Below are 18,023 nucleotides of genomic sequence, written 5' to 3'. Positions count from 1 at the left end.
AGAGAGATTACATTCATTTTATTATGAATCAAGACTTACTAGAACATTAAGTTGGAATTCTATTGTGCACAACCACCTAACAGCCAAAGCATAGTTTTAAGGACTTTTTGGTTGTATCTATGACCAAGTATTTACATAACTAATGCTTTTATTAGAACCCACTCTATAATGAGCAGAATTATATAAAATTTTCAATGCTCAGGTCTTCAGAAGCCCAACTTGAAAATTTATTTCTACCTACTTTACTGATTTTAATTTTTATTAATTTATGCAAGCTTATCAAAATACATAAGAATACCTTTGCCCAAAAGTTAAGTCAAAATAGTTTCATCCATAAGAAATAAGAATGATCAATTTTAGCTAAAATAAATTTAATTTTTTAAATAATTTAGTAAGGTCATCTACAGTAATCTTCATTTTAGAAATGAAAACTTGGGAGTACACAAGTTAACTAGGGTGACAATAACTGAACCAAGTAAATAGCAATTCATAAATCTTCTCTAAATACAAATCTATAGACCTCATAGATAACCTAGTTTTCAATAATTAAATTCCTATTTTTAATATTTGGAATTTGCTTATCCACTACAATGCAACAGGAAAGTTACAGTTCTGTTTTATATTTCTCTCTTATTTTTACTTTGCCAAATATAATCTCTCACAATTAGAGTCCATGAATAGATTAGGGAGATAAGATCTTGGCAGAAATAGCTGTTTAGTGTGCACACGTCAGAAGCCCCCTTTAAACCATCCATCACCTTGCGCTTCTGTTGGGCATAGCTCGTGCTATATTGGCCAGCGGCTCTGCGCGCTTCCTCTTCATGCTCTTGAATTTGCTGTTGTAAGAGAATGAGCTCACCAAGCAGACCCTGCCATGAGTTTACAATGAGGAGAAGAGGAAAATTGGGGAGGAGAACAATGTTAAATCAAAGGGCACAAGAAGGGAACAGATGTAAGTTAGGGAGGAATGGACAGCATATAACAAAAATGGAAACTGATGTATGTACTTGGAGAGCCACTATACAAATGGACTCTACCTTATTTCCATTTTTCTCTTTAGTAAAATTAGATTCTTTGAAATACAAAACAGCACAGTTTAAAAAGTGAAAAGGGAAATGTAGTGTGACTGTTGAGTAAGATAAGCCAGATATCAATATACAGTAAAACCTAGTCTAACTGGATTGCTAAAGGAAAGGGGCACTAAGTAGTTAACAAATTTCCTTGTAACAGGAAGGTCAAGAAATACTTCAGTCCTTATTTTTGAATTGCCAATTCAAGTCATGAAAAACAGAATTGATTTTTTTTTAACTTGTTGACTCTATATACCTCAACCTTTTACTTTTCAACCATGATTATCACAGGACTGAGTGAAGGACACCTAACAGTTTATTTAGTTATTAAATGATTATTTTTAAGTAAATATTTCTCCTTAATATTGCATGTCTCCAACTACAGATGACAGTCTCTCAAAAAGTGCTTTTCATTTGAGTTTCTGAATATCAAATTAATCACGGTTTTATATTAATTTTTATTTCTATATGTATATGTCTATGCATGTAAGCTTATCTGACTGGAGTTTAGGCTTCTTTTGCAAAGTTAAAAATTATTTTTAGATAACTTTATTCAACATCAAATAAATAGTTTGACTGAATTTTCACTTTTTATGAGCTGTTTTGGCATTAAATAAAAATAACCTGAGGATGTAACCAAGAGCATACCAGTTACTAAACCAAAAACACTATAAAAGGATATAGTAAAGGTATGAAGATAATAAAGTCATGAAAATTTAAAATGAAACACAATCTAGTTTGGATTTATGTACAAAACAATCACCTTGTTTAAAATTCATTCCACTCAATAATCATGAATTATTACTCTGGTATAACTTTTATTTATCACAAATTTCACATGTGGCATGGTACATGATTATTTTCTGTACTGTTGTTTTAATTGTTGGCATAAATAATCAACCTCGAGATGTAGGGAAACTAAAAACTGACAATGTTACAACTATTTTCTCTATATTTCTAATTAATTTTTTACCAAGTGATAGAAAGAAAAAGTTAGGAAATCTAATGTTTATTAGATAACAAATAAAATAGACTAAACAATGAGTATTAAATAGCTCAAATAGCTTCTGAGTTTTTTTTTAATTTCCAAAAATACTTTATTTTTACAAGTAGAAGGTCTCTTAAAATAAGTACAATTAGAAAATTTCTTAAAACAAAAATAGTTAACATTTCATTCAAATTTTAACTACTAGACTCACCAGAAAGCTTCATTATTGACTTTACATTATATAACACAAAGACTTATATAATTAAGTTTTCCAGAAAAGAAGTAAATACAAACAGAAAATCTAGTATTATAGTAAAGCATTTTAAGTCAAGGGAAAAATATTAGCACAAAATTAAGGGAACTTTTCATTTGTTTCTTAGTTTTAACACCTTGGGCTATGTTGACTATTAGCTAACAAAACTGGCTGAATTAGTATAAATCAAAGTTGAAAGTAGTTGATATTTCTGCATGACAACTAAGAGAATGTCACTGTGACAAGTGGCATAACTAACATTTCAACATTTGTTTCAAATCTGACACACAGATTCAGGAGTACAAGATAAAAAACCTGTAGTTATATGGCCCTTTTACTGTCATTGATAGACCTTTTAAAGGAAGACAACACCAACCAACTCACTACCCTCATCACTCTTACAATTTTTAAGTCAGTTTTTCATTTTTTATATCACTGTTTTTCACCAAGCAGAAAGAAAAGTAATCCATTTTTATTAATTTAGTTACTTAGTAGGGTCACTTCTACTAATCATCCAAGTACTATGACTTCTTACATCATCAATTTCCTTTAAAGACTGCCCATTTCAGCACATTTAGCAGTGTACTGCTTTAATTAACATACCACCAGTATTTTAGTTTATAAGATGCCAAAGCAATGAAAAAATAGTCTACATTTTTAAATGGTGCTGGTCTACCAAGCACAAGATTTTCTTTTTTCTTTTTAGCTTAAATCCCCCTTCCCTAGCACATTGCTTATATCTATATACAAATTGTTAGTAAATGCTCTGACATTACATTTCAAGAAAACACCCTCTTTCTAGTGACACCTCACTTTCCTTCCAAGTCTGTTACTGAAGCACTGTTATCTGAAGATAGTTGAAATTAACTGTTACCTCCTGAAAAAAGTAGGAAGAAAACAAGAATTAGACACAGAAAAAACTATTTACACTACACTATACAAGTGAGAGAAGTTACTTCATCTCATTTTAAATACCAAGTGATCAGTTATATAGCTTCTAAGCTAAGGCTATTGGAGGCTAAGCCAGGGGGAGAAACGTGTGTACCTACTGTGTAAGATATATGCCTTAAGTTGACAAAATACATTTTAAAAAATATTTTACCACATGTAGACACTGTTCTCTCAAGAAATAGTATATAATCATTTTAACATGCTATATATTAAATGGTTTTAATAATAATAGCTATTGTAAATTAGGGTGTATACTCCAAAAATCTCCTGGCTATTGTTAACTTGATACTGCAGTTTTCCTTGTCTCATATTTCATGTATACTGTTCTCAGTTTTTTAAAAATATGTATAATATTAGATTAAGAAAATCAGCGATAACTCCAAAAACCAAGATTATCAACTGAAAATGCTGCCATAATTTGAAATTAATCAATTTGGTAAAAAAGATTTTTAGCTCACTTATATATTACTATAAGTCACTTAAAAGTGATTACACTTAAAGTACAATATTTTAACAACTTATTGGCATAACAAGCACCACATCCTGTTTGTTTTTATACCTATCCTCTGGGATAAGGCTTGGATATTAGATGTGTTACAGCCAGTACATCGATACTATGGCTGGGCACATGTTTGTTGCCTGAATAAATCCAATTGCGACCTACTTTTTAAAGCCTAACAATACCCATAAAGCTTCTAATAGTATAAAAATCCAAACTGAATTTCCTAAAAAATGCTTATTATGTAAATAAACTATAATACATAAACTCTATAATCCACTTTTCTCATTTCTCATAAACCCAGAACAGAATTCACAGAAATTGAGAAAAGGGGAAGAAGTTAATCAAATAATGTTAATACACTGTTAACTCACACAAAAATTCAAAGTGTAAGATAAAAACGATCATCAATCATCACTATCACCATCATCCTAATAGCCAATCTTTACTTTGTTTTATTTATTATGTGCCAGATCTTATACTAATGAGTTTCATATAACCAACACAACAATCTTCTTAGGTGGGCTTCTGCAATTTATAGAAGAAAAAAATCAGAAACTCAAAGAAGCAAGGAAATTTGTCCAAGGTCACATAATGCACAAAGTAGGAGAGGCAGGCTCTGAATGCAGACAGCTGTGAATCTAAAGTCTGCAGCATTTACCCTGGCACTATCACTTCTCCATCAAGACCAAAGCGCCTACAAATTTATCTGGCCCTTTAAAGAAAAAAGGGACTTGGTGGGACTGGTTGAGAATTTGATTTTGCACATTTATATTACTTGAAGCATCAGGAATCCCTTAAGTGTAAACCCTACTTACATAATACTGCTTTGTTACAATTCAAAATGCCAAGAAGTTGTACTACCTTTACATTTTAATTTCTTCAACAGATGCCACATATGGAAGACCAAGAGAAATTAACAGGTAATCAAAGCAAAAAATTGTGCCCAAGGTCACATAACTCACAAAGCAGGAAAGGTAGGCTCAGAGAGCAGACAATGTGACTAAAGTCTGCATCTTTTACCTTGATGGCACTATCCTCTCAGACTCCTCCACTCACTCTTATTGGCACTCACTAAATTTATTTACTTTAAAATTGGCCTTTTGTACTGATTTAATCAACAAATTACTTTTGTTAAAAGTTTAGAACTATCTTAGGTGCTCTGAGAACAGATATTTTGTGACAGAAATAACCCATTAAAAAGCCAAAGTAAATAATGTTTCTTATAGCAAGTGTTTTAAACAGTAAGAATGTAATATTTAGAACGAAATGGCTATGGAAGGCTTCCTGAAGGTGACAAGTGAACTGAGCTGGCTGTATGAATGAGTGAAAGTTGGGTGAGAAACAGAAAGAAATTATTTCGGCTGTGAGTTCAAAAGTAAAAGTATACAAGTAAGAATTGGAATGATGTAAAAACAGAGAGCATTAATGTGTTAATGTTAATTATATTTAAGACAGCAGTACCACTTTTTATAATTTTTAAAAGAGCCTTCAAATATTTTCTATAAATTATGAAACTGCTTGTAATCTTCCAAATGATTATCTACCTTACTTCTGTGAGATGATTATGACCAATCAGAAACAAAGAGGCACAGAGAGTAAAATGTCTCATCTAGCAAATTAATATGATTAACAACAATCAACAGAAAACAATTTTACTGAATCTAAAGGAGGAGATACACTCCATGGTCTTGTCACTCATCTACATTATGGCCAATATACAGGAATCTGTTGATTTATATATCAGATGAGTCCATTAATTCACTTAAATAGGCTCATCACTCCAAATGCCAATTTATCTTCAGGTAGTTCTGAAGGTTTCCAAATCTCAGAACACCATTCAGTTGACATCAACGGCTCTTTTCTGATATTTTTCTCCAGTAAATATGTTTTAAAATTTTTGATTTATAAAAAGTATTTATTAAAGTGGTTTCAGTAACTTTCCATTTTTTATTTACCAAAGATACAATCAGAACATTTATCAACAAACTTAATAACCACTGCCCAACTGGATATAAATCCAGGCATAATTAAAGTGTGATATTTATTCAGCCCGAGCCACAATATATCCTTTTTGTAGACTTCCAGAAGACCTAAAAATCTAGTGACCTCAGACTGAGAACCACAGGTAATCAGTTCATCATTTTGTACATTCTGTCTGGCAAGTGAAACAACCTGACATCTGTGTTCCCTTAACTCTCATTACTTTCTCTTTGAGTGACTTTAAAGTTCCTTGCTGTTCCCCTAATGTCTCTGTTTCTCCAGATGTGTACTATTAGAATGGATTTTTTTTTTTTTTTTTGCTTCAGTCATACCAATGGTTCAGGTTTATTTTTACTAAAAAAAAAAAAACCTAATTGATACTTATTTTGACACTCCTCGTAGAAGCTTAGCTATAAAAACTTCATAAACCTTTAGGCTAAGTCATTATGCTTCAACCCTGAATACTGTTTTAAATCTGGAGCTTTCAGACATCAGCATGAACCAATCAAAACCAGTTAAATTCTGGATGTCTCAAATGATTTGGTGGAGGCTGAGTAAAAGATGTACATATATGAAAGAACAAAAATGTAACCCCAAACTTAAAATAAAAACTAGTAAAAACTTGGAATGCCATCCTACTACTTGACTATTGCCAAAATTTTCAAACTTAATGATTTAGAAAAATTTCACAATGTTTGCTAAACTAAGGTCTCTCCTTCCAATCTTATATTCAACTATCAATTTGCAGATAAGTCTCTCAAAATCAGTTTATCAGCAATTTGTTTTACTATTCTCAAGTTTCACACATAAACAGTGAAGCTTTGAAAACATAATGCAACATGCTAATAAAATTTAAAACCAATTTAGTTTTAGCTGAAACTGAAACATTTTTCTGTATAGTAAATTCTTATACTAGCATTTGCTATAATATGATCTAATTTGTAATGAAAGCAAGTTAATTACAACTTGAGATTAAGAATTTAAAACAAACCGTTGGAAATAAGTGGTGAGTTTTTTTATGAATAAAATCATTGCCAAAATTTAAGGAAAAGTTAAAACAAAAGTTTATCAGGGAATTTGCTTTCAAATACAGGAATAAATTATAAAATAAAGAATAAATTTACTATGATATCTATTGTATAAGATACCATCTATAACAATAATTAAATTCCCAGAGATTTATCCCTTGCTGCTTCTATAGTGCAGAACTTCAATCTCCACAGATTATTCATTTATCACTTAGCAGGGTTTTAAGGGATGTTAAGTCTATTTTCATTCAAGCTAAGGCCTTGACTCAAAATAAGCTGTGCATTAACAGGCTAATTTCTATTCTGATTTTGTTTCACAGTAACATTAGTGGACGATTCTATTACCCTGGACTTATATAACACTAATAGAAAAGGCATTAAAACAATCAAGTTAAAAAGTAACACATGTACACATTTTGAAATGTTTTCTTCCAAAGACTAAATTAAAAGACAAAAGAATAAATTATTTTGAAGTGTTATTAAAACTTGGAATATCATATAAAATGTTCAAAGTTCAAGGACAGGGAGAGAGATGGACCTGTAAAATTTTCTTCTCATTCCCAAATAAACATAAAAGCATTTTCCCCTCAATGTACTAAAACCATAGTAATATGAAATGTTCATAATTTTTTTCCAGAAACAGATTTATCTAGGTATTAAATTTTTTTTTTTTTAGAAATCAGTTTTCTTACCAATTCCAAAAGATTAAAAAAAAGTAAAGATTAATATCAGGATAACATATGAATATAGATACAGAATAATGTATGTTATCAGTAATTCTCCTAAGTATTTCATGTGGATTTTGTTAATGCATGTGTTGAAAATGACATGTTCTAGATAACTTCATATATAATTTTTTTGATTATCACTGTTCACAATCAATTTATCCCCAAAACCCACTTTCTTCATATTTCCCCTATGTGGTCCCCTAACATTTCCCCTAAGCCATGTAACATTTATTTCATGAAACGGGTAGTTCTGTTGTTAATAAATCTGGAAAGCCCTGTATACTCTGACTTCTCTCGAAGGCTTATCATGCGCTCAAGTATATAGAGGCCTGAGAAATCTTAGAGGAAAAAGCCTGCTTCTTTCATTTATATCAGCTTTCTCACACATGTTCAACAGAAAAACCTTTGTTGGGGAAAAACCTTAAAATAATTTATACAGAGGGCCCTCCCTGGTGGCGCAGCGGGTTAAAGCACAGCACTGAGAATCTAAAGCCACTTCCGCATGAGTTCGATCCCCACCTGCCCGGGAGGTGACCACATGGCGTGGCAGACCTCTCCTGACCCGCCCGCTGCTCCCCTCAGCAGTGTACTTCGTCGATCTGCCTGTTCTGCTCCCCACTCTGTCTCTGGTGAAGCCTCTCACCCTCCGCATCTCTGGCCTGTACCCCAGCTCTATATGAATAAATAAATACATCTTAAAAAAAAATAATTTATACAGAAAATAATTTTAGAAAATGGGCTCCTGAAACTATATTTACAGAACTGCCATATAGTACCTTGTAGTTTATACGAATAGAAGTAACAATGCCTCTACTTAAGTGCTTTTAAATTTGCTCCTCAGATGTTACCATTTTTAAATCTTTCAGGTAGCTAAAAACTTTTAAACTTTAAAAATTTTTTTAAGACTAACTACATGAAGAATTCTCTATTTTGCTTACCTTTCTATAATGCTTGTCACTTTCAGATCCACGATCTGTTGCTCTAAATGCAGTTTCTCCAGGTGAACCTTGAAGATAAATATGCAGGCCTTTAAATTCTCCAGTGATGTCAAGAGTACAATGAAATTCCAAATTTGGGTCAATTAAAAGGGCTTTTAGAGCAAAAACAATTATGTTTTGGAAAACTATTCTTATTTTAATAAATACGAGTAATTTTAAAAATATACTGTACATGTTTAATCAATTTTTAAAACTATCACTGAAGATAATAAATTAAGATAATCTTTGATAAGGATTATTTTACATGAGAGTACTTACAGTTCAGCCATATTATCTCTGCCATTACAGACCACATACGGTTACAAAAACAAACTTAAAATGTCAACTATGACAGGACAGATGAGACAAACTAAAATTACTTTTCATTTCAATTATAAGAAAGAATCAGATCAATTTCAAAATATTTCAGTTAAGCAAACCTTTTTTGCTTAACAACTGTAACCATATAAGGTAGATATATTTAGGAATTTTAGTTTTACCAAAGATAATTATTTTATTATTTCTACCTAAAGGATAATGAATTTGCCCAATATAGTTCTGGGTTTTTAAAATTCAGCATAAGCAGCATTATAAATTTGGTCTGCAATTTTATTTGCAACTAGTTTATTAGAAGCATTTACAAGGCACGTTAAGGTGAGCAAAAATATCTGTTTACACACCTAACAAGAGAAGTAGGTCAGAAGCTCCTATGACTTCACTAACCAATTTGTGACCTGTGAAAAATCAGCAGAAGGGGAAATAGAAATGTAAAATTTAACAGGAATGAGCAAACAAAGATGTCTGAGATCTCAGATTTATATCATGATAGGGCAGTAATTGGGCAAATATGCCAGGATTAACTTAGTAAATTCTATTCATAATGGTTCATCATAATTAAATAGTTTATAAAATCACAAATTGGCTCTATCAAATTATGAAAAGCGAACACATAGGAAGTCTCATCTACTTGTCAATAACCAGTGATTTCCCCCCTCACTGAATAAAGCCAAGTATTTTTAATTTCTTGTGAATTTTCATTTTGTTGAGCTTAAAAAAAAAAAATTAAAAAACTGGTGCACAAAATGTTGTGGTTCTTTTTTTCTAAAAATCTTTTTCTCATATCTACTAAATAATGTTTTTGTTTAAACATTGGGAAAAACAAACTCGTCTATGTACACATCTTCCTGGATTATGATGGGGTTACAACTTAAAAAACCCATTGTCAGTTGAAAATATCCGAAGGTGGAAATACTTGCAACACAGTACCCCTGTAGAGTATCGGTTGCCTACATTTATGATGGCATGGCTGACAGGAAACTGTCTCACTGCATGGCCAAGCATCACGAGAGAATAACCTATGGAATGTCACTAGCCCGGAAACGATCAAAATTCAAGTATGGTTACTATTCAATATTTGTAAGTTTCACACCATCATTAAATTCAAAAATCATAAGTCAAGGACTGTCTGTATTTTTTTCTCTGGGATTCCTGACATATTGAATGAGATCAAACACAGATCATTCTTTACCTGTGGTGAAAAAGTCCTTCAATAAGCTGAGACTTTCGACAATCTTATCAAAGTCAGGTGCCAACTTTGCAAGATCTTCTGAATCTGGAAGGGCTTTTCTAATTTTCTCTGAGAAGACAGAACAAGATATATATACTCTCAAAATAAGAATTTGTCTTTTAAAATATTCATAAAATTTAAATAATAAATATATAAATTCAAATTAAAACATTTTCCCTTTTTTTCTCCCATAGTAACTACAACTTCTACAATATATGTGAAAAAACACATTATTCTAATAATATATATGCCATGAACTTTCTGGAAAAAGACCAAACATCCAGTTTAGATTGATAGCTTTGATTTAAACAATTGAATAAAGTTAAGCAAATGCCTCAAGATAGAAGCACTGTAGTAACGTTTACAATGGAATGGAATCAGAAGTAATTTCTGGGAGGAAGTCATAGCAAAGTGACAAAGAATAGAAGAAAAAAAAGGAAAACCATTTCTTAAAGTCCTGGTTAAAACAACAGAAGAAAAGGTGATGAAATTTCAGGTGAAAAACAAAATTCTATTACTTTTTTCCTTCTTTCAGTCTCCAAGAAGATTCACACTTGTCACTAACTGGAAATAACTAAGAGCACAAGGCAAACTTTTACTTTATTTTTTCTAGCTTTATTTATCGTATTAAAATATTTTCACTAACAAATACTCAACAATTTTGTCTAAGCATGGTACAACTTTATAGAGACTTCTGAAACTAGGAAGGGAATTTCTATTTTTTAATTTCTGAAAAAGACCAAACCACAAATACTTCAAAGTAAGAATGGTGTCAGATATTACTCTAAACATTTTGAAAGTAACAAATAATTTAATCTTCATAGCCTCTCTACAAAATAGCTGTAATCAATCCCATTTTAAAGATGAGGAACTGGGGCAGCAAGGTTAAGTAAGTGGACTTGGCCCTCCCTGCAACTGAGCTGTGGCTGCCTCAGTGGGAGTTCAATCCCCAGTGGTGACCCACATGGTGCAGCAGACCTCTCCTGTCTCACCTGCTGCTCCCCTCAGCAGCGTACTTCATTGATCTATCTGTTCTGTTCTCCACTCTGTCTCTGGTGAATCCTCTCACCACCCCTGCACAGTTTTGTATGTATAAATAAATCTTTAAAAATGTTAAAAAAAAAAAAGTAAGTAGACTTGAACATACAACAAAGAAGTAGGAACTTTGAGTTTAAGATAGTCTAGCCTCAGAATCCAGGCTCTTAGTCACTACATTGAGATCCTAGTAAATGTATTAAGTTAAAATGCCCTTCTCATGAATATGAGAAAAATACTATGAAAGAATGTTTTCCTGCAAATATCTTTAGATAAATTAAGGATAGTTTTATCTTTAAGGATGTATATGTGTACACAGAGATTATTTCCACTCCATATATAACTAAGCTAAAAAATAAGACAAATCAAAAAACAAGGTCTAATATATTTCAATTTTTAAAAGATTCCCATGATTTACCTGCAATCCTAACTATCAAATATACTATTTCCCCATCTACCTATTACTAGAAAAGGGGGAACAGTGGCTGAGTATGGGGGCAAATTATGCTAGACACTATCAAGGGACCTGATCATAAAAAGTGTAGGTAATCAAGGTAACCAATCAAGAAAAGTTAATTAGATTGGTCACTGTAAATCTGCTCTGGGTAATGCTATACAACAATGAATATAATATTTGGGGAGGTGCCTGGCAGTATGGAAAATACCCATGAAATGTGTTAAGTGGGAAAAAACAAGATGCCTAAGTGCATGCTCACCATGACTATGTAATTTTTAAAAAGGAAATTATGTAATTTTAAAAATATTAACCCCACATGTCTAGAACAATAAAAGAAAATGGCTTTATAAGTGGTGGGTGTGTTAAAGTGATGTACTAGTGGTCACTTTTTTTCTTAAAAATATTTTTTGACTTTTTTTTACATTTATCATTAAACAATTTCTCTTTTCTAAAGATATGGTAAAAAAAAAAGTTCAATGTTGATGATACAAACCTAAATCAATATACTCATCAATCTCCCACACAATGTCAGGTACAATCCATTTATAGTCACTAAGGTCAGGTATCATATCTTTCCACTGGTCAAAAGTCTGAAAAATAAGAAAGCATGCAGGTCAAAAGCACTAAATACCACATAAGGGTATAAGAAAAAATTTTAAAACATACCAATCTAAGAGCAATGCATTATTTTCAGCCTTCTAAAAACAAATTAGCAGCAAACTTTGTCACATGCAAATGTTCCTTTATTAAATATGAAAAATGTAAAAATTCAAAATATACTTCTATTTAAAACAGATTTCATAACTTGGTTTTAAATACTGTGGAATACAAGGAGGCAGATCACTGAAGAAAGACACCTTGTCTCTGGTTCCAGATCTACCAAGAAGTGGTTGTTTGTAACATGCCACTTGTTTTCTTGTCAGTGCTACTGAACGGCAAAGCTGAAAAACAAACCTAAGTGTTCTCACTCCCAGGCCGTGCTCCTACAACCTGGCCATTTTCCCCTCCCACAGTCATACCTACGATTCAGAAGGCATTTTCCCAGCAGCATTATTAAAATAATTTATCATGTAATAGATACACAAATATTTAAACACCCAACTACATTCTACAGCATTAAAAAATAATAATTTAATACATTATTTTAAATTAAATATATCAATCATGGTGTGATAACTGAAAAAATAAAAATGTCAAACCCACCTTTTTGGCTGTATAGCCACCCCCAACAGCAGATCCTAGGATGAGATACCGAAGTTTTAAGAGTCTTGCAGCTAATCTTGCTGGCCAAAAATTCCTGCGTGGCTGGTAGCCATATTTAATTGGAGAAAGTTTCAATTTGCGTAAAGGAGGGTTAGTTAGAGAGGAGAACTGCTGAAATGATGTCCTTAATTGAGGTCTTTGAAGTTTTAAGGTAGGACGATGAGAATGATAAATACTTCGTGAAACCACATGTAGTTTTTGTAGTGGCAAGTTTCCTTTCACTCCAGAACTATGTTTCACTAAGGATTGGCAGACCTCACTGAAAGAAAAATGGGCGTGGGAAAAACATCAGGCAGGTAACAATGCACATGGAGTTAAAAGAGCAGTATCTACTAAAGAGAAAGTAAAGTGTGATTAACGTGCCATACAACAACTCACCCTTACTAGTAATTTACCATATCTAGGAGCAGCTGCAGCAGGTATTACCTCATTTAATCCTGCTAATAATCTTAGGATGAAAGTACTAGTATTAGCCCCATCTTACAGGCAAGGGAAAAGCAGCACACAGACCTACGTATCCTGTGGAAGTACACACTAAAGTCAGGAGTAAAATGGATTCACACCCAGGCAGTGAGACAAAAGAGCCTGTCTTCTGATTACACACACGTGGGTTATGATCCTGGTTTAAGAAACTGAAACAAAAAAATAAAAAATAAAAAAGCAAGCAGGTATTTATTTTATGAACTGCTACTCACTGTCAGTAAAGTTAAAAATAAAATTCATACCAACTTTTGCTTTCAAGCAAATAGAAGTGATACAGCTTACAGTAGCTATTCTCTACCCCTTTATCTGTGTCTCAGAACCCTAAGATAGCCCAGAAGTGGAAATTAAGGGGGGTGGGGAGGAATCATTAACATCTCAGTCACCTAAAGTCCAGAAAAATGCAAATAGCAACATCAAAAAACCCACCAAACTAAAATCTCAACAGGAAAAGAATCTAAATGTATACATTACTGTCTGAGTACCTCCCTCTTCTGTCTGGGAGCAAATTTAATAGCAACAACCATGCCTTATTCCACTAACATTCATGGTAGTTGGTGGGTGAGTCTTGCTTAAAGTGCTGAAAACTTAATTCAATTACATAGTACAAAAAACTTTAAAAAAAGGATTCAATGTTGTGATAAAGCTTAGTAGGGAAAACTTTAGTAGGCATTATGCTACATGCTTACAAATGCTCAGGAAAACCTGGAAAGGCAAGCAAGCAAGTATCCTTATTTTACCAATTTTCTTTTTTTAACTGTCTTGCCTGAGGTGGGATGACTACTAGAAGTGGAAGAGGGATTGGAAATCAGGTCAATCTGACAGTAAAGCCAAAATTCTTTCGATAAGAGACACAGTGAGAAAGAGTGTGGGAAGCAAGGAATACATAAGGGGTGTAGAAGGGGGAGAACTTCATCAGGGGGCTGAGGAGACACTCTAAAGCACCTGCCACATGCTTTGCAACCCTCGAGATAACAGAGGGGCTTGCTTTGACCTCAAGAAATCTTTGAGAACGGGGATTTTAATCATAGGAGAAAGACAAATTCTGGATTTAGGCACACTGACAATTTGTGATACCACAAGTAAAGGTTATTGCTAGTCACAAAAACACTGTCTTCTTTTCACAAGTTGGTAGACATTCTGTATATTTTTATTTTTTTTTTAAATCTCTACCGTATTTACCATCTCACCTTAAATTCCCTGCTTTATAGCTTCAATAATTTATTTTACAAATACTCTCCCTTTTTTTTAAAATTAGAAATTAATCCAAATACATATTCAACTAGATGAACTCTAGGTCTGAGTGGTCATATCCATAAGGTGGTGTTGCTTTTCATTACTTTCTTTTTCTTTTACTTCTAACCTCCTTAAGTTCTATTTCCACAATGATGACAGCAAGAAGTATAGGTAGGGGAAAGGGCAGACAGGACACATTGATATCTAAGTCAGTAACATGTAAGGTGTTCTTCAACTAGAACCTCAGAAGAGATAACTGACTCAAAGCAAAATCCTAGTACAGATATGCATCCTCAAGGAATACTTCCAGAATTTCAAATTCACTCTGATGATCTACAAGACTGATGCCTAAACAAGAGAGATTTTTTTATCAATACAGTCTTTTGGAGATAAGGATGAGTGAGAGAGAAAAAAAATTGTTTGAAGCAACCTGGCATAGAAGAGCTAAGCCTCGAGCGTGCGCGCACAGCATGTGTGTGTGTGTGGTGAGATAGAGAGAGAGAGATGACTATAGCTATTTATGAGACTGAATCAACTCTTCACTCTCTAAAAGCCCTAAAGTGAAGGTTACTTGACACATATCCTACACCTAAAATAGTTTCCTCAGTTAGTTGGTTCAATCAGAGGAAATCCACACAAAGCATCTGTATTAAACATTAATCCTTCATGTTTAAATATGATCAGATAACCAAACTCTTGCATAAAATCAAATCTTAAGACAAATAACATTATTAAAAAGCACAGATTATGAGATATTAATATTCTCAAAAGGCTTCCTATACAAAGTTTATAGAATTAATGTCTTTAAGAATTTAAAAAATGTTAGAGTTCACATAAATCTAAAGCTGTAATGGTGTGTGTGTGTATATGTGTGTAAGAACAGAAAATGAATTAAGGAAGTTCTCAAGAACATAGAATTTACTGAAAAAAGCTAGAAAACAAGAAAAGTTTCGTGACTCAAAAATGTGGGTGTGTTTATGAAATTCACCCCATGGAGTGCACAAAATACTGCACTGAGATTTAGGAAGTAGCAATACTTTTAGATACTGTCCTTCAAAACTGTATTAGGTTTATAATGAAAGCAATTATTACAGAAGTAATATATATATAAAATTAAAAAATAAGTGCATATACACATATTGTGGTATATGCATTTTTTAAAAAAGCAGATGGAGGATACAGATATTTTGTAAATAATGGATATACAGGATCAACCTAAGTAGATCAATATTCAACTAAAAGTCATCTAAAAAGAAAAAACAGAAAAACGAAAGGAAGGAAATAAGAGAAGAAATTATTTCTAGGCTAAAAAGAATCTTTTTTTTTTAATTCTCAAAAGGATTTATTTTTTAAACTTTATAACAGTTTATTTTTACATCATTTGTACATTTTTTTTCCATCTCAATTGTAATCCCTGTGGGTTTCCCCATCACCAAGTCACCCGGGTGCCATCACCATAATCCCGTGCACTTCCCCCCGCCCCCCATTTTTGATCCCATTCCCCACTCCACTCCCACAAAATGTCTCTGGTATATGGTTGTTCATTATTCTTGTTATTTTCTTGCCTGGTCCATTATACTCCTGCTATGAGTGAAACCATCCAGTATTTTTCTTTCTCTTTCTGGCTTATCTCACTAAGCATGATCTTTTCCAGCTCCATCCAGGTTGCTGCAAAAGACATGTGTTTCTCTTTTTTGGTTGCTGAGTAATATTCCATTGTATATATGTGCCACATCTTAAAAAAAAAAAAAAGAATCTTTTTAACAGAAAGGCCTAAGTGTTACAATGACAGAGTGGGTAAGGGAGAGGAGGCCAAAATCTGGACAAAACTGAGAAATTGAAACTGAAGCCATGATCATAAAAGCTTCATCAAGGGAAAAACAGGATATTCACAAACATTCAAAAATGTGACTGTCTTAAGAGTTTGTAACAAAGGCTGCTAGAAAAAACTTTAGCAATGCCTTAACATTTTTATTGTATAATTATTTTTCCAACAAAATTACACAAGCATTATCTTATCTAAATAAACGTTGATTGTTATTTTTCTTGTGTATCTATGAGCATGTAATAAGACACATGTCAGAAACATTTATGCTCTAATCTGTTAAAGAATAGAAATTGTAAATATACTCCTTTATAACATGCAGAGGAACTATAATAAAAGACAGTTTTCAGAACTTCCAGATCCTTATCTTCCACGTATATACTTCTGAAAGTTGTTAACCTGAATGTAGACATTCTGGAATTTACAGTAAGTTTAGAAACAATTTAACCCAACAGCATCCAACTGAATAAATTAATACCAGTAACTAATCAGTTTCCTTTCTATTCAAAATGTTTAAAGTTTTTCCTTCATATATTAATGTTCCAAAAAAAGTTGCTGTTTTCTGCAATGTCTTATCTCTTTTTATTTAAACAGATTAGCTATATCTCCCTAGTACAAACTGAAGAGTAGAAATAAAAAGATTGCAAATAACCTATTTCAGTACCAAGTGCTGTTGATTTACTCAGAAAATAAAATCTCATAGGACTAGGGGCCCTTCCTGGGGGCACAATGGGTTAAAACACAGCATTGAGAAGCTAAAGCCACTTCACCACGAGTTTGTCCCCACCCGGGAAGTGATCCACATGGCTCAGCAGACCTCTCCTGTAGCTGCCGCTGCTCCCCTCAGCAGTGTACTTGTCAGTTTGCCTGTTCTGCTCCCCACTATGTCTCTGATGAATCCTCTCACCCCCCTGCACCTCTGGCCTGTACCCCAGTTCTGTATGCATAAATAAATCTTTTTAAAAAATCTCATGAGACTAGAAATAATTATTCCAATTGACTAAAACTATATTGTATGTCATACAGTTCTAAATTTTGACTTGCTAACCTTTAGAAGACAAATATATACAATTTCTTATAAAAGGTACAAATTACCTATACCATTTAAAACACTTTGAAAAATAAAACCAAGACAGGCATTTAGACATGAATCAAGACCAAGTTTACCAACTTTGCCTGACATCACGACGTCTCACCAAATGTCAGTAACAGTGAGTTAAGTCTGAAAATATCTGAAGATACTGGGATGCAGCTGGGTGTAAAGATAAAGCCAAATGCAATCTCATTAAAATGCCTATAGTAACCCGTGGAAATGAATTCTTTAATTTTCTACTTAGGACATGGCAACAATAGCAATGTGATTAGAAAGGGGGTGCCACATCCATCACTTACTATCCAAAAGCAAGTCTTCCTCCCTAACCCGGGGTGGGGGGGGGGAGCTGCAATTAACAGGATATCACTAATCCCCGTATCTGACACCGTGAGTGTCACTAGTTAGTTTCAATTTCCCATCACTTCACTCCCGAAGGAGAGCAAGTACCTGTGGGAGCAAGGTACAACTACAGTGGAGGTAGAGGTTACAAAAAAAAAGACAAGGAGTTAAGAAAGGCGTGGGAAGGACGACACAGAGCCAGAGGTGGGGGAAGAGAGACAGAAACAAAGAGCAGCCAGAGACTTAACAGC

The 18,023-nt window shown here is 33.2% G+C and overlaps 1 protein-coding gene across 4 annotated transcripts in view; it reads right to left on the bottom strand.

The window, feature by feature from the left end:
• The window catches only part of OPA1 (optic atrophy 1 (autosomal dominant)), a 72,571-nt gene that overhangs the window by 53,985 nt on the left and 563 nt on the right, over nucleotides 1-18,023 (bottom strand). The window contains exons 2-7 of one of the 4 annotated variants that reach the window (XM_004675107.1): nucleotides 12,740-13,058; nucleotides 12,030-12,126; nucleotides 10,006-10,113; nucleotides 9,158-9,211; nucleotides 8,439-8,506; nucleotides 759-869 (exon numbers count right to left, since the gene is read on the bottom strand). In XM_004675107.1, coding sequence (XP_004675164.1) covers nucleotides 759-869; nucleotides 8,439-8,506; nucleotides 9,158-9,211; nucleotides 10,006-10,113; nucleotides 12,030-12,126; nucleotides 12,740-13,058 — 757 coding nt within the window. The remainder of the gene's footprint in view (nucleotides 1-758; nucleotides 870-8,438; nucleotides 8,507-9,157; nucleotides 9,212-10,005; nucleotides 10,114-12,029; nucleotides 12,127-12,739; nucleotides 13,059-18,023) is intronic. The other 3 variants (XM_012733017.1, XM_004675108.1, XM_012733024.1) reach the window with 3 other exon arrangements.

This window comes from Condylura cristata, unplaced genomic scaffold (genome assembly GCF_000260355.1).
Source record: "Condylura cristata isolate star-nosed mole 26May11 unplaced genomic scaffold, ConCri1.0 scaffold00003, whole genome shotgun sequence".
Lineage (NCBI taxonomy): Eukaryota > Metazoa > Chordata > Mammalia > Eulipotyphla > Talpidae > Condylura > Condylura cristata.
The sequence above is the reverse complement of the archived record's forward strand: the minus strand, read 5'-3'. Positions and strand labels throughout refer to the sequence as shown.